Source organism: Monodon monoceros, unplaced genomic scaffold, assembly GCF_005190385.1.
Source record: "Monodon monoceros isolate NGI ecotype Baffin Bay Population unplaced genomic scaffold, NGI_Narwhal_1 Super_Scaffold_9, whole genome shotgun sequence".
NCBI classification, from domain to species: domain Eukaryota; kingdom Metazoa; phylum Chordata; class Mammalia; order Artiodactyla; family Monodontidae; genus Monodon; species Monodon monoceros.
This window is the reverse complement of record NW_021703786.1, coordinates 11,392,419-11,418,621: the sequence shown is the minus strand read 5'-3', so window position 1 is coordinate 11,418,621 and position 26,203 is coordinate 11,392,419. Positions and strand designations below refer to the sequence as shown.

The following is a 26,203-nucleotide window of genomic DNA, read 5'->3' as shown; positions in this document are numbered from 1 at the left end:
CTGAGAGAATATGAATCCTTTTTTTCTACAACCTTGCAGAACTCCTTGGACATTAAAATTTAGATTATTTTCAGGATACAGTTCTTCAAAAATGTACATTTTATATGATGTGCATACTAGCAAAATATTCCTTTGTTTAAAGACTTGAATATATTAACATTCTCTGACCTAAGTGTAACCCTTCTGAACTTGAAAGTTAGTAATAGATGAGATGACTCTCTGTCCTTTGAGGTCCTTGTCTAAAACTCCTTAGATACAGATAAAGTATACTCGGTCTGGCAGCAGTTTTTCTCATATTACAAAATCATTGTAAACGATTTGATTGTAGCGAATTAACCAGACTTGTCAGAGTGAAAATGTCAGAATTGGTACGTGTTGGCCATTTCTTTGCTAAATATTAGATTCACATTAACCTCATAACTTATTTTCTTGTGTCAAATTCCTGAGTTTTGGGAGAGTCAGAGTGGAAACATACCAGGGCTACAGATTTTACAGTTAGGTCTCTCTTTGCCAGATTTGGGTTGTATGTGGTTTGCAAATTCCTCAAGTGTTTCCATTTTCCTCCTGTTCTATGTAGAGGGGTGTTCCTGCCATGAGTCCCGATGCTTTAAATCAGTTTCCAGCGGCTCCTCTTCCAACTTTAAGTGGCTTTCCTATGACTTTGCCTACTGCTGTGAGTCAGCCAACTGGGATGCCTTCAGGCCCTGCAGGTTCCATGCCCCTCACCCTCGGACAGCCAGTCATGGGCATTAATCTTGTTGGACCAGTCGGGGGAGCTGCAGCCCAGACTCCCAGTGGCTTCATGTCAACTTACCCTGCAAATCAGGTAAATGGAGAGGCTATGCAAAATGGAGAGGCTGTGCATATTCTGAGTTATCCCTGGAAAATGAATCCAGGCAACTTTTTTTTTTCCATGAATGCAGAAAAGGTGCTGGATTATGATGGACACTGGAGGTGAAAATTAAGCAGTATTAAAACAATACAACATTTAATTTTTCATTATTTAAAAAAAAATTTCTTAAGCCTTAAGATACTTGAATTTTGGCTAAAAGTTTATAGTTCTTTATCATATATGTCTTAAACATCAGGCTTAATAAAGCTAATTATATCCTTAGGCTATGTTTTTTGAGGAAGCTGCTAAACCTGAAATTAAGATGCTTCAGTTTATTTTTCACTTCTTAGATTAGCAAAAAACGTTTTAAACGTATATTCAGTGTCAGTAAAAATGTAGGGAAAAGGGTTTTTTGGTACAGCCTTTTTGGAAGGCATGTTTGGCAATAGCTATCAAAATTCTAAATGTTCATGTCTTCTGACCCAGCAGTCACTCGATTAGGAGTCTCACAGAACTTAGTAACTCAAATTAGCAAAAATATACAAGGATATTTGTTGTAGCATTGTTTGTTAGAGTAAAAAATTAGGAATAGCTGCATATCCATCAGAAGAAGAAAGGTTAAATAAATTTTGGTTTATCTCTACAGTGGTAAACTATTAGATTATTAAAATGAATGCCGGTAGATGTACATGTACTGCATGAAAATATGTCCATGTCCTGTAATTACATATTTTTTAAAGTGCAGAACAACATAATATAAGCTCGTTTTTCTATAAAACAAATGAACTGTTAACAGTGCTCACTTCCTAAGCATGGGATTAGGAGTCCGTATTCACGGTTTCCTTTATACATGTATGTGATGAGTTAAAACAAACTTGTATCACTTCTGTAATTTACAGACATGATTAAAATGTTTTATAAAGATGGCAGTTTCTCAGTAATCCATTAAATGTGATTCAGCTATTTAAAAATTATATAAATTAACTGTTTAAACCAGTCTTCTACCGTTTGTACGAGAGAGCATTTTAAAACATTAGGCAGCATTCCTGCCTTAAGCACTTGAGTTGATGTTTTTGTCTAAAGGGTGTTCTTCTAAAATTAGGTGTTTGTACTTAAATAGGAAGAGTTAAAAAGTAGTTTTTGAAAAAAAAAAAGTAGTCTTTGAGGTTGACAGTTGAAGATTTGTTCTTTACCTTTTTATCATAAGACGTTTTCTATTTCAACGTCCTCTGTAAACCTAGGTTGTCAAACCAGAAGAAGATGACTTCCAGGATTTTCAAGATGCTTCCAAGTCAGGATCCCTTGATGATTCATTTAGTGATTTCCAAGAGTTGCCTGCTTCTTCAAAATCAAATTCTCAGCACGGAAACAGGTAGAAGAGTTTAATATAGTTAACACTGTATTTAATAATTGAGAAAGAGGCCATCCACAATGAGAAGCCTAAGTATAAATAAGAGAATTAAGACTCCTTACTCTCATGCTTTCTTGGTTATTCCTACTTTCACTCTTCAAACTTCCTTCCCCTTTGTCCACCTTAAACTTCAGCTTCTACCATTTCCTCCCAGTACGCACCTGCTTAACAATATTTCTTTTTGCTTGTGCTAAACCTGATTTATTACAGCTGAGTGCACCTGTGCCCCTTATGACTTCATGTTCTTGTATTAGATCCAGGTCTTCAACTGCTGAAAAGCTTTTTAGGCAGGGGCACATAATTTGACATTTTGCAATATAACATACTATTGCTTTTCCACAGAAATCATCATTTAGAAATCTAAATATGATTATTTATCCATGTTGCTCTTCTGTTTGAGATCAGTGGCTTTTAGGCCTTCAGGTTTCTGTTTGTTTGTTTGCATAGACAGTTGCATAAACATTTTTCTAATGTTTTAACTTTTAGGTACAGTAAGTGATTCAGTATGTTGTCAACACCTTTCCATTATTTTTTTAAACATTTTTATTGGAGTATAATTGCTTTACAATAGTGTGTTAGTTTCTGCTTTATAACAAAGTGAATCAGTTATACATATACATATGTCCCCATATCTCTTCCCTCTTGTGTCTCCCTCCCTCCCACCCTCCCTATCCCATCCTTCTAGCTGGTCACAAAGCACCGAGCTGATCTCCCTGTGCTATGCGACTGCTTCCCACTAGCTATCTATTTTACATTTGGTAGTGTATATATGTCCATATATATACTACCACTTTCTCACGTTGTCCCAGCTTACCCTTCCCCGTCCCCGTGTCCTCAAGTCCATTCTCTAGTTGGTCTGCATCTTTATTCCCACCTTGCCCCTAGGTTCTTCATGACCTTTTCTTTTTTTTAGATTCCATATATATGTGTTAGCATACGGTATTTGTTTTTCTCTTTCTGACTTACTTTACTCTGTATGACAGACTCTAGGTCCATCCACCTCACTACAAATAACTAAATTTTGTTTCTTTTTATGGCTGAGTAATATTCCATTATATATATGTGCCACAGCTTCTTTATCCATTCATCTGTCGATGGACACTTAGGTTTCTTCCATGTCCTGGCTATTATAAATAGAGCTGCAATGAACATTGTGGTACATGACTCTTTTTTTTTTTTTTTGCTGTACACGGGCCTCTCTCTGTTGTGGCCTCTCCTGTTGCGGAGCACAGGCTCCGGACACAGAGGCTCAGCAGCCATGGCTCACGGGCCCAGCCGCTCCGCGGCATGTGGGATCTTCCTGGACCGGGGCACGAACCTGTGTCCCCTGCATTGGCAGGCGGACTCTCAACCACTGCGCCACCAGGGAAGCCCCCGTGACTCTTTCTGAATTATGGTTTTCTCAGGGTATATGCCCAGTAGTGGGATTGCTGGGTCGTATGGTAGTTCTATTTTTAGTTTTTTAAGGAACCTCCATACTGTTCTCCATAGTGGCTGTATCAATTTACATTCCTACCAACAGTGTATGAGGGTTCCCTTTACTCCACACCCTCTACAGCATTTATTGCTTGTAGATTTTTTGATGATGGCCATTCTGACTAGTATGAGATGATATCGCATTGTAGTTTTGATTTGCATTTCTCTAATGATTAATGATGTTGGGCATCCTTTCATGTGTTTGTTGGCAATCTGTATATCTTCTTTGGAGAAATGTCTGTTTAGGTCTTCTGTCCATTTTTGGATTGGGTTGTTTGTTTTTTTGTTATTGAGCTGCATGAGCTGCTTGTAAATTTTGGAGATTAATCCTTTGTCAGTTGCTTCATTTGCAAATATGTTCTCCCATTCTGAGGGCTGTCTTTTGGTCTTGTTTATGGTTTCCTTTGCTGTGCAAAAGCTTTGAAGTTTCATTAGGTCCCATTTGTTTATTTTTGTTTTTATTTCCATTTCTCTAGGAGCTGGGTCAAAACGGATCTTGCTGTGACTTATGTCATAGAGTGTTCTGCCTATGTTTTCCTCTAAGAGTTTGATAGTGTCTGGCCTTACATTTAGGTCTTTAATCCATTTTGAGTTTATTTTTGTGTATGGTGTTAGGGACTGTTCTAATTTCACTGTTTTACATGTAGCTGTCCAGTTTTCCCAGCACCACTTACTGAAGAGGCTGTCTTTTCTCCATTGTATATTCTTGCCTCCTTTATCAAAGATAAGGTGACCATATGTGCGTGGGTTTATCTCTGGGCTTTCTATCCTGTTCCATTGATCTATATTTCTGTTTTTGTGCCAGTACCACACTGTCTTGATTACTGTAGCTTTGTAGTATAGTCTGATGTCCAGGGGCCTGATTCCTCCAGCTCTGTTTTTCTTTCTCAAGATTGCTTTGGCTCTTTGGGGTCTTTTGTGTTTCCATACAAATTGTGAAATTTTTTGTTCTAGTTCTGTGAAAAATGCCAGTGGTAGTTTGATAGGGATTGCATTCAATCTGTAGATTGCTTTGGGTAGTAGAGTCATTTTCACAATGTTGATTCTTCCAATCCAAGAACATGGTATATCTCTCCATCTGTTTGTATCATCTTTAATTTCTTTCAGAAGTGTCTTATAATTTTCTGCATACATGTCTTTTGTCTCCTTAGGTAGGTTTATTCCTAGGTATTTTATTCTTTTTGTTTCAGTGGTAAATGGGGATGTTTTCTTAATTTCACTTTCAGATTTTTCATCATTAGTGTATAGGAATGCAAGAGATTTCTGTGCATTAATTTTGTATCCTGCAACTTTACCAAATTCATTGATTAGCTCTAGTAGTTTTCTGGTAGCATCTTTAGGATTCTCTATGTATAGTATCATGTCATCTGCAAACAGTGACAGCTTTACTTCTTCTTTTCCTATTTGGATTCCTTTTATTTCTTTTTCTTCTCTGATTGCTGTGGCTAAAACTTCCAAAACTATGTTGAATAATAGTGGTGAGAGTGGGCAACGTTGTCTTGTTCCTGATCTTAGTGGAAATGGTTTCAGTTTTTCACCATTGAGGACGATGTTGGCTGTGGGTTTCTCATATATGGCTTTTGTTATGTTGAGGAAAGTTCCCTCTATGCCTATTTTCTGCAGGGTTTTTATCATAAGTCGTTGAATTTTGTCGAAAGCTTTCTCTGCATTGATTGAGATGATCATATGGTTTTTCTCCTTCAATTTGTTAATATGGTGTATCACATTGATTGATTTGCGTATACTGAAGAATCCTTGCATTCCTGGGATAAACCCCACTTGATCATGGTGTATGATCCTTTTAATGTGCTGTTGGATTCTGTTTGCTAGTATTTTGTTGAGGATTTTTGCATCTGTGTTCATCAGTGATATTGGCCTGTAGTTTTCTTTTTTTGTGACATCTTTGTCTGGTTTTGGTATCAGGGTGATGGTGGCCTCACAGAATGAGTTTGGGAGTGTTCCTCCCTCTGCTATATTTTGGAAGAGTTTGAGAAGGATAGGTGTTAGCTCTTCTCTAAGTGTTCGATAAAATTCGCCTGTGAAGCCATCTGGTCCTGGGCTTTTGTTTGTTGGAAGATTTTTAATCACAGTTTCAGTTTCAGTGCTTGTGATTGGTCTGTGCATATTTTCTATTTATTCCTGGTTCAGTCTGGGAAGGTTGTGCATTTCTAAGAATTTGTCCATTTCTTCCAGGTTGTCCATTTTATTGGCATATAGTTGCTTGTAGTAATCTCTCATGATCCTTTGTACTTCTGCAGTGTCAGTTGTTACTTCTCCTTTTTCATTTCTAATTCTATTAATTTGAGTCTTCTCCCTTTTTTTCTTGATGAGTGTGGCTAATGGTTTATCAATTTTGTTTATCTTCTCAAAGAACCAGCTTTTAGTTTTATTGATCTTTGCTATCGTTCCCTTCGTTTCTTTTTTATTTATTTCTGATCTGATCTTTATGATTTCTTTTCTTCTGCTAACTTTGGGGGTTTTTTGTTCTTCTTTCTCTAATTGCTTTAGCTGTAAGGTTAGGTTGTTTATTTGAGGTGTTTCTTGTTTCTTAAGGTAGGATTGTATTGCTATAAACTTCCCTCTTCGAAGTTCTTTTGCTGCATCCCATAGGTTTTGGGTTGTCGTGTTTTCATTTTCGTTTGTTTCTAGGTATTTTTTGATTCTTCTTTGATTTCTTCAGTGATCTCTTGGTTATTAAGTAGTGTATTGTTTAGCCTCCATGTGTTTGTATTGTTTACAGATTTTTTCCTGTAATTGATATCTAGTCTCATAGCATGGTCAGAAAAGATACTTGATACGATTTCAATTTTCTTAAATTTACCAAGGCTTGATTTGTGACCCAAGATATGATCTATCCTAGAGAATGTTCCATGAGCACTTGAGAAAAAAGTGTATTCTGTTGTTTTGGGATGGAATGTCCTATAAATATCAATTAAGTCCATGTTGTTTAATGTATCATTTAAAGCTGTGTTTCCTTATTTTCACTTTGGGTGATCTGTCCATTGGTGAAAGTGGCATGTTAAAGTCCCCTACAATGATTGTGTTACTGTCAATTTCCCCTTTTATGGCTGTTAGTATTTGCCTTATGTATTGAGGTGTTCCTATGTTGGGTGCATAAATATTTACAATTGTTCTGTCTTCTTCTTGGATTGATCCCTTGATCATTATGTAGTGTCCTTCTTTGTCTCTTGTAATAGTCTTTGTTTTAAAGTCTGTTTTGTCTGATATGAGAATTGCTATTCCATCTTTCTTTTGATTTCCATTTGCATGGAATATCTTTTTCCATCCCCTCACTTTCAGTCTGTATGTGTCCCTAGGTCTGAAGTGGATCTCTTGTAGACAGCATATATATGGGTCTTGTTTTTGTATCCATTCCGCCAGTCTATATCTTTTGGTTGGAGCATTTAATCCATTCACATTTAAGGTAATTATCGATATGTATGTTCCTTTTACCATTTTCTTAATTGTTTTGGGTTTGTTATTGTAGGTCTTTTCCTTATCTTGTGTTTCCTGCCTAGAGAAGTTCCTTTAGCATTTGTTGTAAAGCTGGTTTGCTGGTTCTGAATTCTCTTAGCTTTTGCTTGTCTGTAAAAGTTTTAATTTCTCTGTTGAATCTGAGTGAGATCCTTGCTGGGTAGAGTAATCTTGGTTGTAGTTTTTTCCCTTTCATCACTTTAAATATGTCCTGCCACTCCCTTCTGGCTTGCAGAGTTTCTGCTGAAAGATCAGCTGTTAACCTTATGGGGATTCCCTTGTATGTTATTTGTTGTTTTTCCCTTGCTGCTTTTAATATTTTTTGTATTTAATTTTTGGTAGTTTGGTTAGTATGTGTCTTGGCATGTTTCTCCTTGGATTTATGCTGTATGGGACTCGCTGTGCTTCCTGGACTTGATTAACTATTTCCTTTCCCATATTAGGGAAGTTTTCAAGTATAATCTCTTCACATATTTTCTCGGTCCCTTTCTTTTTCTCTTCTTCTTCTGGGACCCCTATAATTCACATGTTGGTGCATTTAATATTGTCCCAGACATCTCTGAGACTGTCCTCAATTCTTCTCATTCTTTTTTCTTTATTCTGCTCTGCAGTAGTTATTTCTACTCTTTTATCTTCCAGGTCACTTAACCATTCTTCTGCCGCAGTTATTCTGCTATTGATCTTGTCTAGAGAATTTTTAATTTCATTTATTGTGTTGTTCATGATTGTTTGTTTGCTCTTTAGTTCTTCTAGGTCCTTGTTAAATGTTTCTTGTATTTTCTCCATTCTATTTCCAAGATTTTGGATCATCTTTACTATCATTATTCTGAATTCTTTTTCAGGTAGACTGCCTATTTCCTCTTCATTTGTTAGGTCTGGTGGGTTTTTACCTTGCTCATTCATCTGCTGTGTGTTTCTCTGTCTTCTCATTTTGCTTAACTTACTGTGTTTGGGGTCTCCTTTTCACAGGCTGCAGGTTCATAGTTCCCATTGTTTTTGGTGTCTGCCCCCAGTGGCTAAGGTTGTTTCAGTGGGTTGTGTAGGCTTCCTGGTGTAGGGCACTAGTGCCTGTGTTCTGGTGGATGAGGCTGGATCTTGTCTTTCTGGTGGGCAGGTCCATGTCTGGTGGTGTGTTTGGGGGTGTCTGTGACCTTATTATGATTTTAGGCGCCTCTCTGCTAATGGATGGGGTTGTGTTCCTGTCTTGCTAGTTGTGTGGCATAGGGTGTCCAGCACTGTAGCTTGCTGGTTGTTGAGTGGAGCTGGGTCTTGCCGTTGAGATGGAAATCTCTGGGAGATTTTCGCTGTTTGATATTACGTGGAGCTGGGAGGTCTCTTGTGGACCAGTGTCCTGAAGTTGGCTCTCCCACCTCAGAGGCACAGCACTAACTCCTGGCTGCAGCACCAAGAGCCTTTCATCCACATAGCTCAGAATGAAAGGGAGAAAAAAAGAAAGAAAGAAAGAAAAAGATAAAATAAAGTTATTAAAATAAAAAACAAAAAATAATTATTAAAACAAATTTTTTAAGTAATTAAAAAAGAAAGAAAGAACAACCAAATGAAAAAACAAATCCACCAGTGTTAACAAGCGCTGAAAAGTATACTAAAACAAAAAGAAAATGTACAGACAGAACCCTAGGACAAATGGTAAAAGCAGAGCTATACAGACAAAATCACACACAGAAGCATACACATACACACTCACAAAAAGAGAAAAAGGGAAAAATATATATATATCCTTGCTCCCAAAGTCCACCTCCTCAATTCGGGATGATTCCTTGCCTATTCAGTTATTCCACAGATGCAGGGTACATCAAGTTGACTGTGGAGATTTAATCCGCTGCTTCTGAGGCTGTTGGGAGATATTTCCCTTTCTCTTTGTTCTCACAGCTCCCGGGGCTCAGCTTTGGATTTGGCCCCGCCTCTGCGTGTAGGTCACCTGCGGGCATCTGTTCTTCGCTCAGACAGGACGGGGTTAAAGGAGCAGCTGATTTGGGGGCTCTGGCTCACTCAGGCCAGCGGGAGGGAGGGGTACGGATGCGGGGCGAGCCTGCAGCGGCAGAGGCCGGCGTGACGTTGCACCAGCCTGAGGCACGCCGTGTGTTCTCCTGGCGAAGTTGTTCCTGGATCATAGGACCCTGGCAGCGGGGCTGCACAGGCTCCTGGGAGGGAAGGTGTGGATAGTGACCTGTGCTTGCACACAGGCTTCTTGGTGGCCGCAGCAGCAGCCTTAGCATCTCATGCCCGTCTCTGGGGTCCGTGCTAATAGCCGCGGCTCGCGCCCGTCTCTGGAGCTCCTTTAAGCGGCGTTCTGAATCCCCTCTCCTCGCGCACTGCGAAACAGAGGGAAGAAAGCCTCTTGCCTCTTCGACAGCTCCAGACCGTTTCCCGGACTCCCTCCCGGCTAGCTGTGGCCACTAGTCCCTCCAGGCTGTGTTCACGCAGTCAACCCCAATCCTCTCCCTGCGATCTGACCTCCAAAGCCAGAGCCTCAGCTCCCAGCCCCTGCCTGCCCCGGCAGGTGAGTGGACAAGTTTCTCAGGCTGGTGAGTGCCGGTTGGCACCGATCCTCTGTGCGGGAATCTCTCCACTTTGCCCTCCGCACCCCTGTAGCTGCCCTCTCCTCCGTGGCTCCGAAGCTTCCCCCCTCCGCCACTGCCCGTCTCCACCAGTGAAGGGGCTTCCTAGTATGTGGAAACCTTTCCTCCTTCACAGCTCCCTCCCACTGGTGCAGGTCCTGTCCATATTCTTTTGTCTCTGTTTTTTCTTTTTTCTTTTGCCCTACGCAGGTACGTGGGTGAGTTCCTTGCCTTTTGGGAGGGCTGAGGTCTTCTGCCAGTGTTCAGTAGGTGTTCTGTAGGGGTTGTTCCACGTGTAGATGTATTTCTGATGTATCTGTGGGGAGGAAGGTGTTCTCCACGTCTTACTCTTCCGCCATCTTGAAGCTCCTATCTCCATCTTTTTTTTTTTTTTTGCGGTATGCGGGCCTCTCACTGTTGTGGCCTCTCCTGTTGCGGAGCACAGGCTCTGGATGCGCAGGCTCAGCGGCCATGGCTCACGGGCCCAGCCGCTCCACGGCATGTGGGATCTTCCCGGACTGGGGCACAAACTCGTGTCCCCTGCATCGGCAGTTGGACTCTCAGCCACTGCACCACCAGGGAAGCCCCATCATTTTTAAAAAGTACTTAGTAGATACTTCTTCCACTGAGTAGAGCACATGAGGCTTTGAGTAAGCAATGTGAATGTTTTTGGTTGCTTTTAGAACTTGTTTTTGTCAGGGTACATATTCTATTTCTCTTATGTTCTTATTTGTGCAGTTTCATTCATCTTTTGTATTTTAACCAATTGATTATTTCTTAGTCAACACTTCCTGCAGACACTGTACGAAGAACTAAGGGATAGGCATTATAGAGAATTAGAAATTAGGGAAAGCATTATTCTCCTGATTTTAAGAATACATCAAACACTTATAAATGACCCATAGAAGAGACATACGAGGGGTGTGACTGTAAAGTACTGGGAGTTCCAAGCCCGCTGTACCAGTGCACACACGTATTAACCTGATAGACACATAACAGTTCTTTCTCAGGTCTCTTCCTCTGCACAAATTGATATGTTCTACTGCTATCTAGAACATATCTGAATGACCCAAGTCATCTCAAATTACCTCCATAAAATGATTCATTGTTTTCCTGCTCAAAGCTAAATAAGAATTTGTTAGATCACCATATCCAGTCACCTAATCAGAAACATGCTGTTTTTGTCTCCTTTCTCTCTCCTTTACCGCCATCAACTCTGTCAGCTCTGCTTGGCATGGGAAAAGGCCATGTGTGATCTGGCTCCTGCCAACCCTCTTGACTGTTGCCATTTCTCCACAGCTTACCTCCAGCCACACGTAAACCGCCAAACTGACCATGCTCTTTCAAGCTTCTGGCCTTTTCCATTCTGTTTTCTTCAATCTGAAATTCTCTCTATAGTTAATTCTAGTTCCATGTCGAAAATCGGTTCATTATAGGAAGTGTTTACTAACTCCACTCCATCAGTCCCCGCCTCTAAGATGAGTTAAGGGCTTCTTCTTCTCTACTGCCATGGTAGCCTGTGAACATCTGTGCCGTAATTGCCATTACTGGTTTACCTGACTGTTCCCCTCACTAGGCTGTAAGTACCTGAAGACAGTATTTCATGTGTCTGTATGTAGTACTTAGCCTGTAATGTGTAATTAATAAAGGTTTGTTGGATGAATATATTGTAGTATGAAGGTTACAAACCAGATTTAACAAATTGATGGTTCATTCCTCAGGGAGAAAACTTTCAGCAGATGAAATTAAAATTTGGGCATAGAAAGTTTTAAGATGGTGGCCAGACCTGAGATATATGGGGTATTAGCAATTTTGTGTGGCATTATCTCCACCCGTAGTTTACTTTCATATACAGCCATACTTTGCAGATTTTTCTTCTTCAGTTCTGGCTTGACTACTTCTGTGCTTTTCTTGCATGAAAACATTTTGTTCATGTCTAAGAATCCACACTCGTTGTTTCTTTATTCATTCAGAAACATTTACATAGCATCTCCTGTGTGCCTGACACTGGGGTAGGCACTAGAAATACAGAAGCAAAAAGCACAGTTTCTGCTCTAAAGATTGTTAGTTTTATCTGGGTATTTATATTATCTAATAAAACTCTCTTAGAATTGCTCCTTCAGTGGTGAGTTTGTGTGTTCATGTATAATGAATTCCCTAGTTTATGATGATCTGTATTCCATATTGTGAGTTATTTTAAAAGGATATTTGTTAAATCATGATATAAATAGGTAGGACCACTTTGAGCAGTATTTTTAAGCAAAAATGGACATTATTTTTTTGAGAAGATGAAAAGGCAAGTAAGGTGTTAAAATGGGCTGGAGCCAAGAGTATTGTTAGTCTGAAAAAATGACACTAGTTAAGGGCAGGCACCAGTTATGGGATGCCTTATGATTTGTGACATAATCTGTAAAGCATTTTAGAAATAAGTGGCATGGTGAAAGTGATTTTTGCTACTAGGTATGGGATAAATGCAGCTTCCATGGTAGTCCTGTTGTGAGGTTATGAGAGTTACCCTGGGTTTAGAGTTACAGATACTGAAAAGTATGTATCTGAGAAATTGGTTGGACTCGGTGTTGAACTGGATGTCAAAGTCAAAGGAGGAATAGCACTTGAGCTGGCATGAAAGGGCATCTGGAAGGGAGCAACATCATTCATTTATCCATTCGGAAAATACTTACCGTGTGCCAGGCACTGGGGAGCCTCGTATAATAAACAAAGCGGTCATGGGGCGCTGATGATAGAATAGCTCAAAAAGGATTAAGGCGCAGGAGTTTTGAGTTGGTTTATTTTCTTTGCTTTTTAAATGGATGTATTTAGCAGGTTGAGCAACTAAGTAAAGTCACCTACCACAGCCACGTGAAGTAACTGTAAAACACAAATGATACACTAGAGAAAAAGCAAAGCACTTTTTTGTGGCCAAATTCTCTAAAGTCTTATCTTTCAATAGAATGCAGGTTCTTAAATTTTAAAACAGTATGCCTCTCTCACTGAGTACCTTTCGTTAGTATTAAACAGTAGAAATAACCATTTGCATGTTTGGAACAGATAACTACTTTATATAACTGGCATAAACACTTTGATGGTGATTACAGTTTTTTTTAATAAAAACTTTAAGGAAAGAACTGGAATGAATTCTTCCTTTGTAATATGCATAAAATTACAGTCTGAGTCATAGCGTTTTTTGAATGGAATTTTATTTTGTTGACTTCACTCAGCAGTACTACATTACTCTGAAGATCCTCTGGTTTTTTTCCAATTCTGAAAATAATTTTTAAATTAATAATATTCAAATAAATGTCATATTTAGTGGAAGATTTTACCATGGACTTTAAAGGGCCATAGCTAACGTTGGCGATCATGAAAAAACAAATAGATCATTCAACTTTGTGGTTTTTTCCTAAGACATTAATTACCTTTATTCCTGTGTAACATTCTTTTCAGTGTGTTGTAGTTTAATTACTTATGGAACTTTTAGAAATCCACCTATACTGTATAAACAGTGACCTATTTGTCCAGATCAAATATGTAGCAGCTGTTTGGTATTGGTGTGAAATTATAATATTTGATAGCACTAAGTCCTCCAGGCACTGCAGACGCCCATTAGCATGCATGTGCAAGAGCAGGGTTTTTACCTTGCTTGTAGGCCACTGATAAGATTTAAATGACTGTAGAAAATTTTTGCTCCAGGGCAAAGAACTCAATAGAAATCCATTTATATAACTTGTGTGTATGGTAGTGAATGACACAAACTAGTAGTGGAATGTAGTCATTCATGTGTAAAGGTGGTTCTTCCAGGGAGCTGCCTGGGTCTGATAAGGGGGAAAAAAAAGGCAGTGCTTTTATAGTCTGTGCTTAAGCCGCCCAAGAATTACCCACACAGATACTACGCATTACACTATTTCTCCATCCAGCAGGGAAATGTGTCCACAGGCAAAAGTATCTTTATCTAATTTTGAAGTGATTGTTGTTTTGCTGCAAAGATAGCTTCTGGAACTGCTGATGTGATCCTCGTAAAAATGCAAATTGTATTACCTCTACTGCTGCTTATCAGATGTGGGAACTTCTGCCACTAAGCAATGCAGTGTGATCAAAAGAAGGACAATTTACATCTTGGCTTGAACAGCATTTCATAAATAGATTTTTATCTTAACTATTCCACCTCTGCATTCTGAACCCATTTTAGAGAATAATTTATATTAACGTTAACATAATTTACTTTAAAATATTGGGTATACGTACTTGGAGCAGTTCACTTTCACAGTTTTATGGACCTAAATTTAAAATTACAGGAAGTCATCATTCTATAATAATCTATTTCTAATGCCATTCCAGTGGTTCTTATGGCTTAAAGATGATTAGATAGATGGTCAGCGTGGATCTGACTCCTTTTCACATAATCAAGAAAAGAATTATTGCTTGAGTGTTGTTTCAATATATGTTTTTTCAAGGAAAAGGATGTTGTTTTTTGTCATTTGTGGTGTACCTATATAGTTTCTAACTTTTAAAGCAGGGAGCCATGAGTTTTAACTAGGTTATCTGTGTGCCATTTTAACTCTAAGTTCTTCCTTGATGACAAGGTAAGGAGACAATGTTCTAGTCATTAAGAAATATTTCTTTTTCCCTTTTAGTGCCCCTTCTTTGTTGATGCCACTTCCTGGAACTAAAGGATCAGCTTCAGTGGATAAATATGCTGTGTTTAAAGGAATTGCAGCTGACAAGTCCTCTGAAAATACTGTTCCATTTGGAGGTAAAAACAGTTCATAGATTCATGAACCTATGAATGTAAATTTTTGTTTTTAGTGGTGACCTTTTATGGTGAATGTCCTTGAGCTGTGATCTTAAGGTTCCTAACCTTAATTGGGCTTCTGTCTTTTCATCATAGAGCCTGGTGATAAATACAGTGCTTTCAGAGAGCTTGAACAGACAGCAGAGAGTAAATCTTTAGGTAAGTTTTTGTTTCCTTAAATGGATAAATTATTTCCATTTTTAATAAGAGATTTTTATGGTTCTTTCAGTAGCATCCCAAACATTCTTTTATTTTACTGTGTGGTTGTTTTTGTTTCGTTTTGTAGCTCTGGAAATTACAAGAAAGAAAAAATGTGGTTCAGTTATTAGATAATAAAATAACTGATAATTTAGAAAAATTATTTTCTAATATTTAGGGCAAACCCCAAATCAATGCAATTTCCTTTGAAGATAGTGCATTTCCTTTCACTGGAAGCCTTCAAGCCAAGTTAGACTCCTGTGACCACTTCTGGTTATTTTAACGCTCAAAACAAGACTTGAGCTGTTGGCAGTGCCGCAATCTGTGGATTGTGTGAAAGGCAGCAACCAGTCTTTTACATCTCAAGATTTTCAAAATTGGCTGTAATTTAATGAGTAGAAGTGAGAGGGCTTTGTGTGCCTGTGTGGTTCCTATCTCTGATAGAAGGGCTTAAATAGAGTAGAAGGGAATGTAGAATGATAATTTGAGAGCCATATATGTAAAGTCATATTTGTGGCTAAATCCTACTGGAAACCTGATGTGTAGGATTTAGATAATCCATAGGTCAAATGATGTCCTTCAGAGCTTAACCACACATGCTATGAAATTTTTATCCTCTACTGAGGAGTTCTTCCTGGAAACAATACCACATTCTACCTCTCTGTATTGGACAATCAAATTTGGAACATCCTTCCACAATCATTTGTTCTAACCCTTTTCTCCGAGCAATGGGGAGGGCGTGGGGAGGTGGGGGGAAATTACAGGAAAGGTAAGGTGTATGTGTGAAAGTTAAAATAGAAAGTGTACTGCTTAAATATCTGTAGAAATATTCAATCTTTTTTTTCTTTTCTTTTCTTTTTTATTTTTTTTGCGGTCCGCGGGCCTCTCACTGCTGTGGCCTCTCCCGTTGCGGAGCACAGGCTCCAGACGCGCAGGCTCAGCGGCCATGGCTCACGGGCCCAGCCGCTCCGCGGCATGTGGGATCTTCCCGGACCGGGGCACAAACCCGTGTCCCCTGCATCGGCAGGCGGACTCTCAACCACTGCGCCACCAGGGAAGCCCAGAAATATTCAATCTTTTACAGCTCTTAGGTTCTAGAAATGTTTCCTTGTGTTTCATTCAAGCCTTTAGGATGTAATAACTTTCTTCCTCAGTGCCTGTATTAGGTACTATGAGTACAAAGATAAACCCCAGAGGAACTTCTGGTTTGTTAATTTGGCATTTACTCCTAGCAATGCTTTTATCAACTCTTGGGCCAAGGCAAGTTTGGAGTAAAGAGCATGGTTTAATATCAGGGTTCTTTATATACTCTGGTATTAGTGATCGTATGATATGTATGTTATTCCTGGGAAACACCATGTTGCCACCAAAATGTAAGCAGCACATCTTAGCCCTGCTTTTGCAGTAGTTTACGAACAGAATCCCAGATGGTTGTTGGCATTGTTGTGTGCTTGCTTTCATTCCTGTCTTACCTTCAAGGCTTTCCAGGGAGAGATGCCAACTTTGTTCATTTTAGGAGAATATATTTTTTTCTACTCTCATTAAAAATACAGGGCTTCCCTGGTGGCACAGTGGTTAAGAATCCGCCTGCCAATGCAGGGGACATGGGTTCGAGCCCTGGTCCAGGAAGATCCCACATGCCGCAAAGCAACTAAGCCCGTGCACCACAACTACTGAGCCCGCATACCACAACTACTGAAGCCCACATGCCTAGAGCCTGTGCTCCACAACAAGAGAAGCCACCGCAGTGAGAAGCCCGTGCACCGCTTCGAAGAGTAGCCCCCGCTCACCGCAACTAGAGAAAGCCCACGCAGCAACGAAGACCCAACGCAGCCAAAAATAAATAAATTAATTAATTTAAAACTTTAAAAAAGTGGACTGAAAAGCTACCCATGAAGTCATATGCTTAATGTACCTCCTGATAAGCAATCTTCCAGTGTCTGCAACTAATTTATTTGCCCAAAAAGCCCCTGTGTTTTTGAACATGTAAACCCACCCATTTTTATTTCTTTTTAACCCTTTCACCCAGGTTACATTTCTAATGGAAACGTTTACAATTCATCAGTAAGTTTAGTTTGCTGTGGTGATTTCCTTTATAAAATAACAAAGCAAAACTTGTCAGTTTCACAGATATTTTAAAGGAGCACATCAAAAATTTAGGCCGTGACAAAATTGACTGCTTATTACCTTTTTATTTACACAAATAATACAAATATTATCAGTGATGTACTTGCCTAAAATTCTAGGGCGATTTTTAAAGTTTTACATCTGCTTCTGTCACTTTGTGAAATTGACTTTAGTTTTATTAGTGGTATGTATAAAAACATAAAATACAGAAATTCTGAATGCTGTTCTTCTCTTTCTAAAATTTCCCTAATATTAAATAGATTTCTCTGTGTTGATAAATTATGCTGGTGAATTTGTTAAGTAGCTCAAATTAGGGGGAAAATAAGCTTCCATTATTTTCCATGCTTTTTTCTTTCTTTTTTTTTTATAAATTTATTTTTAATTTTATTTATTTTTGGCTTTGTTGGGTCTTCATTGCTTCAGGTGGTCTTTCTCTAGTTCCGGCGAGCAGGAGCTACTCGTTGTTGCTGTGCACTGACTTCTCATTGCAGTGGCTTCTCTTGTTGCAGAGCACAGGCTCTAGGCACGCAGGCTCAGTAGTTGTGGTTTGTGAACTCTAGAGCGCAGGCTCAGTAGTTGTGGCACACGGGCCCAGTTGCTCCGCGGCATGTGGGATCTTCCCAGACCAGGGCTCAAACCCGTGTCCCCTACACTGGCAGGCAGATTCTTAACCACTGTGCCACCAAGGAAGCCCCCATGCTTTTTTCATATGATGTATCAAAGTATATATCATGTTATAAGCACAATATATTTAAAGCCTGCATTATTTAAGTGACAATTTGCAGAATTATATTTTGGTTTTACACACATTTTTATAGTTCATATGCTTCTATATCTCATTTTTAGGGAAAAGTAGAATTTTAAAAAATGGATGAAGAAATTAAAGCTTGTGTTTTAATTTATAACTCTCCAGAAATGGCATTCATATTTTTAAATAATAAGTGATGTTAGTATAGCTATATTTATATTTGGTTTATCTCTGGTTTTCATTATCTGGTATAACCTAGTGGATTTTATGGAAGACCTTCAGGCACTATTCAAAAACTGAGATCATCTGTGTCCTAACCTTATGCCTATGAGTGATAAAATTATTGTGATAATAAAGAATAGAAACCCTATTAAGAACCATGGGCCCAGATTTTTATCAGTATCTAACTGCATCTATTTAATTATTTATGAGAAATACCTTAGTACCTATTTTCTCTAACTAAAAAAATAATTTAAAAAATGCTGTCAGTAACCCCATCCTCAGAGTAGCACAATATAAACTAAAGTTTAAATCCGATCCTCAAAATTTTTTAAAAAACTTATTTATTATTTATTTATTTATTTTTGGCTGTGTTGGGTCTTCATTGCTGCACGTGGGTTTTCTCTAGTTGTGGCGAGCAGGGGCTACTCTTTGTTGTGGTGCGCAGGCTTCTCATTGCGGTGGCTTCTCTTGTTGCGGAGCACGGGCTCTAGGTGCACGGGCTTCAGTAGTTGTGGCATGTGGGCTCAGTGGTTGTGGCACATGGGCGTAGTTGCTCCACGGCATGTGGGATCTTCCTGGACCAGGGCTTGAACCTGTGTCCCTGCATTAGCAGGCGTATTCTTAACCACTGCAACACCAGGGAAGTCCCCTCAAAATTTGTAATAATGGAATTGGTATTCAGATCCCTTTGAATTGTAATAGATAAGTGCTGATTGGTACAGTGAGATTGCTGATTTCAGGAAGAGCCCAAGTACTCATGGATTTTTGGGGTAAGATTCAGCTTATTTGTTGGAAAGTGTGGGAGGAACTACTTTATAATGTGCCCTTAGCAAGAATGCTTTGCAAATAAGCAGATGCCTTTTCAGAATTTTTCATCAAATCCCTTCAAAATAATGCCTCAGTATACTTGAGCAAAACCACATAGTATCTAACCATAAGCTTAAGTGCCTAGCTGAGCAGAGTCTTGTACATCCTAAATGTTAGATTCAGGATTTTTCGTAATACTTCATTGGTACCTGTGATATTTTTTTTCTGATTGATTATCATGTAACACATTTTATTTTTAAAGGGCCACTGTGTGTTTTAATATGCCTCTCTTCAGGAACCTCCAGCGCCTATTTCCTTTTTTTTTTTTAATTTATTTATTTTATTTATTTTTGGCTGCGTTGGGTCTTCGTTGCTGAGCACAGGCTTTCCCTAGCTGCGGCGAGCAGGGGCTACTCTTCGTTGCGGTGCAAGTGCTTCTCATTGTGGTGGCTTCTCTTTGTTGCAGAGCGCAGGCTCTAGGTGCACGGGCTTCAGCAGTTGTGGCGTGCAGGCTCAGCAGTTGTGGCGAACGGGCTTAGAGCGCAGCCTCAGTAGTTGTGGCAAACGGACTTAGTTGCTCTGCGGCATGTAGGATCTTCCCAGACCAGGGCTCAAACCCGTGTCCCCTGCGTTGGCAGGCGGATTCATAACCACTGTCCAGCGCCTGTTTCTTATTCCCCTGTATGCTTGGCTGGCTAGCAATAGTGAGAAAACATCCTTAGAGCAATGCTTTTGGACAGCTGAAGGCTCTGGCACAGACATATCATGTCACATATCATATCACACTGAAATGAGCAAATGAAACTCGTGTGATACGTGTGCTCAGTTTGATTTTTATTTATTTCCCTATCACTAGCCTTCAGTGTGGAAACAAAAGGGATATTTGGTAGGGATATTATTAAACTATGGTTAAATAATGTGAAGCCAGTGAGGGAAAAGTCTGTAATATGCTTGTACTTTAATATGGATCATGGGATTTAGGCTCAGCATTCTTTTGTACTTGGTTGTGTTTTTTCTTGCAGGAGAAAACTTTGCAGAATTCAGATCTGCGGGAAATGATGATGGTTTCACCGATTTTAAAACCGCCGATAGTATCTCACCACTAGAGCCACCAGCAAAAGACAAACCTTTTCCGGCAGCCTTCCCCTCAGGAGCTATCCAACAGAAACCACAAACACAAGTGAAAAATCCTCTGAACTTAGCAGACCTAGATATGTTTTCCTCAGTTACTTGCAGCAGCGAGAAACCATTGTCCTTTTCAGCTGCATTCAGTGCATCAAAATCTGTTTCCTCACGACCCCAGCTCGCGGGATCTGTGGCACCCATGACGACATTGGCGTCAACTAAAACTTCTAGTTTGGCTGATGATTTTGGAGAATTCAACCTTTTTGGGGAATATTCTAGTCCAGCATCTGTTGGGGAGCAGGATGACTTTGCAGATTTTATGGCTTTCAGTAATAGTTCTATTTCATCTGAGCAAAAGGCAGATGACAAATATGAGGCCCTTAAAGAGGAAAGTAGTCCGGTTCCTTTAAGCAGCAGCGTGAGCAGCACAGTGAAGAACGGACAGAACTCTGCCGCTGCGTCTACCAAATACGATGTCTTCAGACAGCTGTCTCTGGAAGGATCGGGACTAGCTGTTGAAGAGCTGAAAGATAACACTCCTTCAGGAAAAAGCGATGATGATTTCGCTGACTTCCACTCCAGTAAATTTTCTTCCATGAGCTCGGACAAATCCCTGGGAGAGAAAGCAGTGGCTTTCAGACACACCAAAGAAGACTCTGCTTCGGTGAAGTCCTTGGATCTCCCTTCCATTGGTGGCAGCAGTGCTGGCAAGGAGGACTCTGAAGATGCACTCTCTGTTCAGTTTGACATGAAACTGGCTGATGTGGGAGGAGATCTTAAGCATGTCATGTCTGATAGCTCTTTGGATTTACCAACAGTTAGTGGCCAGCATCCTCCTGCTGCAGGTGAGGAATTGGTGAGATTGCTCTGGTGATGGTGATATAGATTTCAAAGATGGTTCTGTGGGTGTTGATTTACAGAAGAGGAAGGCTCTGGCTCTTAACCCTTATGAATGTCTAATAATTAACCTCTTCATTGCCAGTCCCCTTAAAGCAGTGTTGAATTGGATTCTATGGATACTTGGATATGTGGATACCATGAATGCAATGAAACTTAGATTGGATAGCTAAGATATTTTTACGTTTGAAATCTAACACCAACTTGGTGTCTGAGGCACATCAAAATCCACTGCTGAATGAGCCACACATTGCCAGAAATTTTATAAAGACTTTTGCAGTGTCAGTAATGTTCCTCCATTTCTGTGAGTGAAGTCAATGTTTCCTTCTCCTTTTTTCTTCTCTTGGGTATATTTGGCAGCTGCCAATAGAGTATTCTGTTTGGTTTATAGAAACCGACTCTTGTTAGACCAAGAAAGTAACAGTGTCTAGCCAGTTATACTGCAGTTTTGCCACATCCCTATAAGAGAAGAGGGCAAGAGCTTGTATCTGGATGCCCTGTGTGCCAGGGTCTGGCAAGGAGGAGGGCAGGAGTTGTTAGTGGAATTGAGGTACGGTTTTCAGTGTTAACGCTATTACTGGGAGTAGTAAATTGTAACACAACTGTAGATGGTAGATAGGGTAACTACTAACTTTCTCATAAAATGTTTGAAAACATCTTAGAAGAGAGCCCTCTTTAAATTCCATATGGATTTACATGTAGCAGTTGATTCTCTAGTCCAAATTCCTGTCAGAAAAACTAGATTCCCAAGTGTCCTAGTTTTTATTTTGTTTTGTTCTTTGATATGTATATAGAAAGATAAACCTATTTTGTGGCCTTTAATAATGAGAAATATCTCAGCATTACTGTATTATTCCAGAAAATGCATTATGCGTACAAAGGGTTCATTGTCGTTTAACTAGAGAGGGACACACAAGACACTCCCAAGTTTACAGATTCAGGAAGAAATAGTAAAGTATGGCGGCTTTTGCATATATCAATTTGGTAAGTCAGAAAACAAAATTGCATCCATCCTTTGGCTATTGAGATGTTAGAGGTCTTCTTAAACAGGGTGCTGAATTGGGAGCAAGGTATCGGAGGAGTGACGTGTTCCACAGGCTACTTGCCAAGTGCAGTGGGCTGTCTGCAGGGCTCCTTGTGCCCCTGACTGTCTACTTCTTTTTCTAATGTACCCTTCTTCAAGTGTTTTCCTTTTTTTTTTTTTTTTTTTTTCTTTTTTGCCACTGTTTGTTTGCTAGGGTGATTTTGTTTCTTTTTTGTATGAGCTGCTTGAGCTACAGCAGTTGGTTGCAAAGTGCTCCATTTTCTGAACAATAATATTGGCTTTTTATTTTAAAATCTCATAACATGTATACTAGCCTTTTGGGCTCTGAAGTTATTAATTAGAAGCTATTTTTCTGAAAGTGAATCTATATTCTTTCACAGTGCCAAACTCGATTTCTTTGTGAGACGAGTCTAATCTGCGTTTGGGAGGGTGTCTTTTCTTTTTTTTTTTTTTCCATTTGGGGAGGGGAGATTGGTTTCGTGACTGAGCTTGTTCTGATTGACCTGTTAAAATAATCTTCTGTGCTCATGTCCTTTTATGTATGTTTGGAACATTCCCAGCTTGGAACCTGTAACGTTCAAGCCAAGTTTCTTCAGTTTGAGGATATTCTTAAAAGAGGATTGTTCCCTCCTTTTGATCTGTAAACCTCCTGTCCGAAAGGAGCAGTATCCCTTTAGAGTGGTTGTTAAAAGGGGTTGATGTCTGACCAATGAGCTATATCGTTCTTGAGCAAAACTGCTGCGTGAATGTATTGAAGAGGGTAAATGGCAGGGACTTCTCCAGTGCAACTTGGTTTTTGTTTATCCTCATGTTGACGCACAGTATCTCTTGCTCTCTTAGTCTGAGGGTTAAGGGTACTTTTTGTTGGAGAAATAAGAAGTGGGCTGATGAAGAGAGAATAAAACGTAGTAGATTATCATCTCTGGATCTTAATCCTGTTTAGAAACCCTAACTCGACTCTGAAGGGGATACTGTCTCTTTTAACTCTTGCTATAATTCTTTGTATGGAAGGTAGATAACACTAATAACATTGCCTGATTTCTCTGCGTATTATTACATTTAACCCTTTGAGCCCTTGCTGCATATAATTTCAACTAGGCTGCTTTTGTCCCCCCTCTAAATTGAATCTCTCAGCACTAAAGCATCTTGATGTGCACTCATTAAGATCATCTGGTTTCGTTGGCAGCAAGAGCTGCCCCTCATTTGTGACACTCTCAAAGGGTTAGCAAGGCTTCTGTAGCTACCTGCCTACCTGTAAAGTAGCTCTTCTTTGACATTGAAAATCTTTGTATTTTAATCAGCGCTTTATTATTATTTTTTTGGCTGCTTTTCTGATGTCTTTTTTTCAATTTAGACATTTTCTGTGTGAATGTGCCTTTTCAAACTTGCTTTGGTATATTCCTCTGCAAATACCGATCTGCATGCTTATTCTGATGACTTTTTTCCCAGCTCTTCTGTACCACTCTCTTTTGTGATCTGTAAGTCTTAACGTTAATAAATAATTCTTTCACACATTTTGAAAGTGTGGGGATGTGTGTAATTTGTACTTTTCCAGGGTTAGACTAAAGAAATACCTGGTCAGTATCAAGTTTAAACCCTCCTGTGGTTAGAGGGCTTTTTCCCTTTTGTTTATTTTGTTTCTTCAAACAGCTTTCTCCTAAGAAAGTTATTGGTACATTTTAGCCTTTTCCCCTTATAATTCCACGGATATAAATTTTTAACATGGCACTGGGTTAAAATGTAAGTTAAAACGTTTTAAAAGATAAGTGTAAACCTTACATTACGTAATAGAGAGAAATTTTATTCCTTACTTCTAGTGAAGATTTTATTGCTTAGTAAACATCACAGAGCCTGTCTCCACTAGGAATTATACTGTGACGAGAAGGGGAAGACCTAAGGGTTTAGTGTTGGGGAAAGGGCCATATCTATTAATAACTAGGTATATATAAATTTAATTTAAAATAAATTATCGAATGGTATTGAGATGAACTTCTGAGCAGAGTAAATGTAAACTGAATTTAGATTGATAATCTCTGTAATGAAAAGTGTTTATTGTTAATACCAGGGAGTCTCCAGGACTGAATTTGATTTGAGTTTGAAGTTGGGCACTCCGTCCACTAATTGTAGAGCATGTTATCTTTCCAGCTTCAGAATGTAGTATGAAGCCACCCTTGGTCTTTTTTAACTTAGTCCGTAAAGCAAGTTCTTAGCTCTTTTCATTTTTAAGAAAACAATTTTAGAAAGACCTACAAAAGTTAGCTGCAAGACTCGGCCAAATTTGGAAATTTTTTTCCATCTTAGAGAATAATAATAGTGAAAAACCTTGGGAAAAGGGAGTTGTTTCCATGGTTTAAATTTTTTTCCATATATATATATATATATATATTTTATTTTTTTTTTTTTTTTTTTTTTGCGGTACGCAGGCCTCTCACTGTCGTGGCCTCTCCCGTTGCGGAGCACAGGCTCCGGACGCGCAGGCTCAGCGGCCATGGCTCACGGGCCCAGCCGCTCCGTGGCACGTGGGATCTTCCCGGACCAGGGCACGAACCCGTGTCCCCTGCATCAGCAGGCGGACTCTCAACCACTGCGCCACCAGGGAAGCCCTTTCCTTATATTTTGATGCTTTGGTTCTTTGTTCTTTTTAAAAGTTTGAGTCAGAAAGGAAATTAAACCGTTGAAGGTGAGGATTTTGCATAGGATTCCTGAGAGATTACTTACAGTATCTGAACTATGCCATTTGAGAAAAAAGAAAAGTTGCATATTGGGATTTAGATTAACACTAAGAAAAGCTGGGTCTGCCATTCACAATACCGTGTTTTCCAGAGCATAATTCTTTAGAAAGTGAATAATACTTGGTTTGCGAAACCTTGTATAATCATACTATGTTTTAATTATGATGTGTATTAACTAATTTGGAAGAAAGAGATTTTGGTGTAGCCTCCACCTAGTGAAAATATCAGTTGCCTTTCTTTTAGAATGTTCTGGCGCCAGTCTCATGATGGCTTTGGCTAAGGAATTCCTCTGTCAGTGGAATTACTTAGTGCTATATTGGTCCACCTGGGACTGCCTTATTTTAACTCCTTTCTGCATTTAAGCAGGCTCCAGAAAATGAATATACCTGTGCATAAAACAATCACATTCACAAATTGAGCAATGTTTCCAGAGTAATATTACTTTTTAGGGAGGAAGTTTTGATAATACATATAACAATATAAACTTTCAGTAAAGACTTGAAGGCTGTATTCTGTAAGTTCCAACAAATCAAAAAACACCATTTGGTTTACCCCAGTGCCAAGTAAAGTAAGATGTGGTTAGTGCCTGACTTCACACATCAGTGCCTGAGAAATTATACAAATGTATTTATATCTTACAGTCACTCTATTTTTCACATTAAAATCCCTGCTGATTTTTAAAAGTAGCTAATGAACATGAAGGGGATTCTGGCAATATCAAAGAAGCTGGGCTAAATCCTAAAATAACTCAAAGAATCAAACCAATTTAATATTTAAAGAGCTGTTTCCAGCTTTGTTTTTCCATCAGTTGAATGCTTTTCATAGGTTGTTTTGGAAAATGTTGGCCCATTAGCTATATAGGGCCATATGCATAGTATGGTCTTCTGGGTGCTCCCCTCTCCCTTGCATGGTCACAAGGCTCTAGTTGTAATTGCCATCTTCTGTGCTCATTTGATTTTTTTCTGTGGGATTTTTAATGATGACCATGTCCCACTGTATGTCTTGGCACCATTCTGTGGCCTTCCAGCCTCCTCTGGACTGAAAATATCCACAGGATTGCCACTTTTCTTTATTGAACTTAAAGCACTGACCCGGAAACCTGCAGGTGCTTACTGATAGCCTGACAACATTTAAACTATAGATTTATATGAGTAATACACATGAAGAATGGGAGGTTTCTATACAGATTAGGAAGCACTGGAAGGCGATTATACAGCAACATTTTATGGCCTGTCATTCTTACACTGTGATCACTTTCATTCCTGTTTTCTTCACCAACACCTGTCAGGGTGTTTGATACTTGGAGGACACAGTCGGGCCAGGTTCTGTAGTTAATAGAGAATGTAAATATGACTGACTTCAGAAGGTAGAATAAGGCCAGGAATGGAAAGAAGTTGAAGTGTATAAATATTTCATGATTTGCTTTGGTAAAACGGAGTTTGGATTAAATCAGTATTGGAAATTAAAAGCTGTTTATTCCTTAGGCCAATGAACAGTTTAATTGCTATATAAAACACTAGGGAACAGTGGAATTTGCACATGTATCTCTTTTCTTTTTCTAAACGCCTTTCTCAAAAGCCAGTAACTCTTAACCACCTGGGCACATATGCTTACAGCTTTAGAAAAGATCCATGGGAATCGGTATGGCCTTCTGTGTCCTGTAGCAGCAGCTCACATTCTTTGTTCCAAGAAATACCTTGTTTTCACGTACAACATCCGCGCAGAAGGGACGTGAATAGAG

At 39.3% G+C, this 26,203-nt stretch overlaps 1 protein-coding gene across 17 annotated transcripts in view; it reads left to right on the top strand.

Annotated features, from left to right (window-relative positions):
• The window catches only part of SYNRG (synergin gamma), a 91,009-nt gene that overhangs the window by 36,169 nt on the left and 28,637 nt on the right, over positions 1–26,203 (top strand). For all 17 annotated transcript variants that reach the window (XM_029211246.1, XM_029211238.1, XM_029211241.1 and 14 more), the window contains 5 exons: positions 578–826; positions 2,074–2,204; positions 14,404–14,522; positions 14,658–14,720; positions 19,686–20,633. In XM_029211246.1, coding sequence (XP_029067079.1) covers positions 578–826; positions 2,074–2,204; positions 14,404–14,522; positions 14,658–14,720; positions 19,686–20,633 — 1,510 coding nt within the window. The remainder of the gene's footprint in view (positions 1–577; positions 827–2,073; positions 2,205–14,403; positions 14,523–14,657; positions 14,721–19,685; positions 20,634–26,203) is intronic.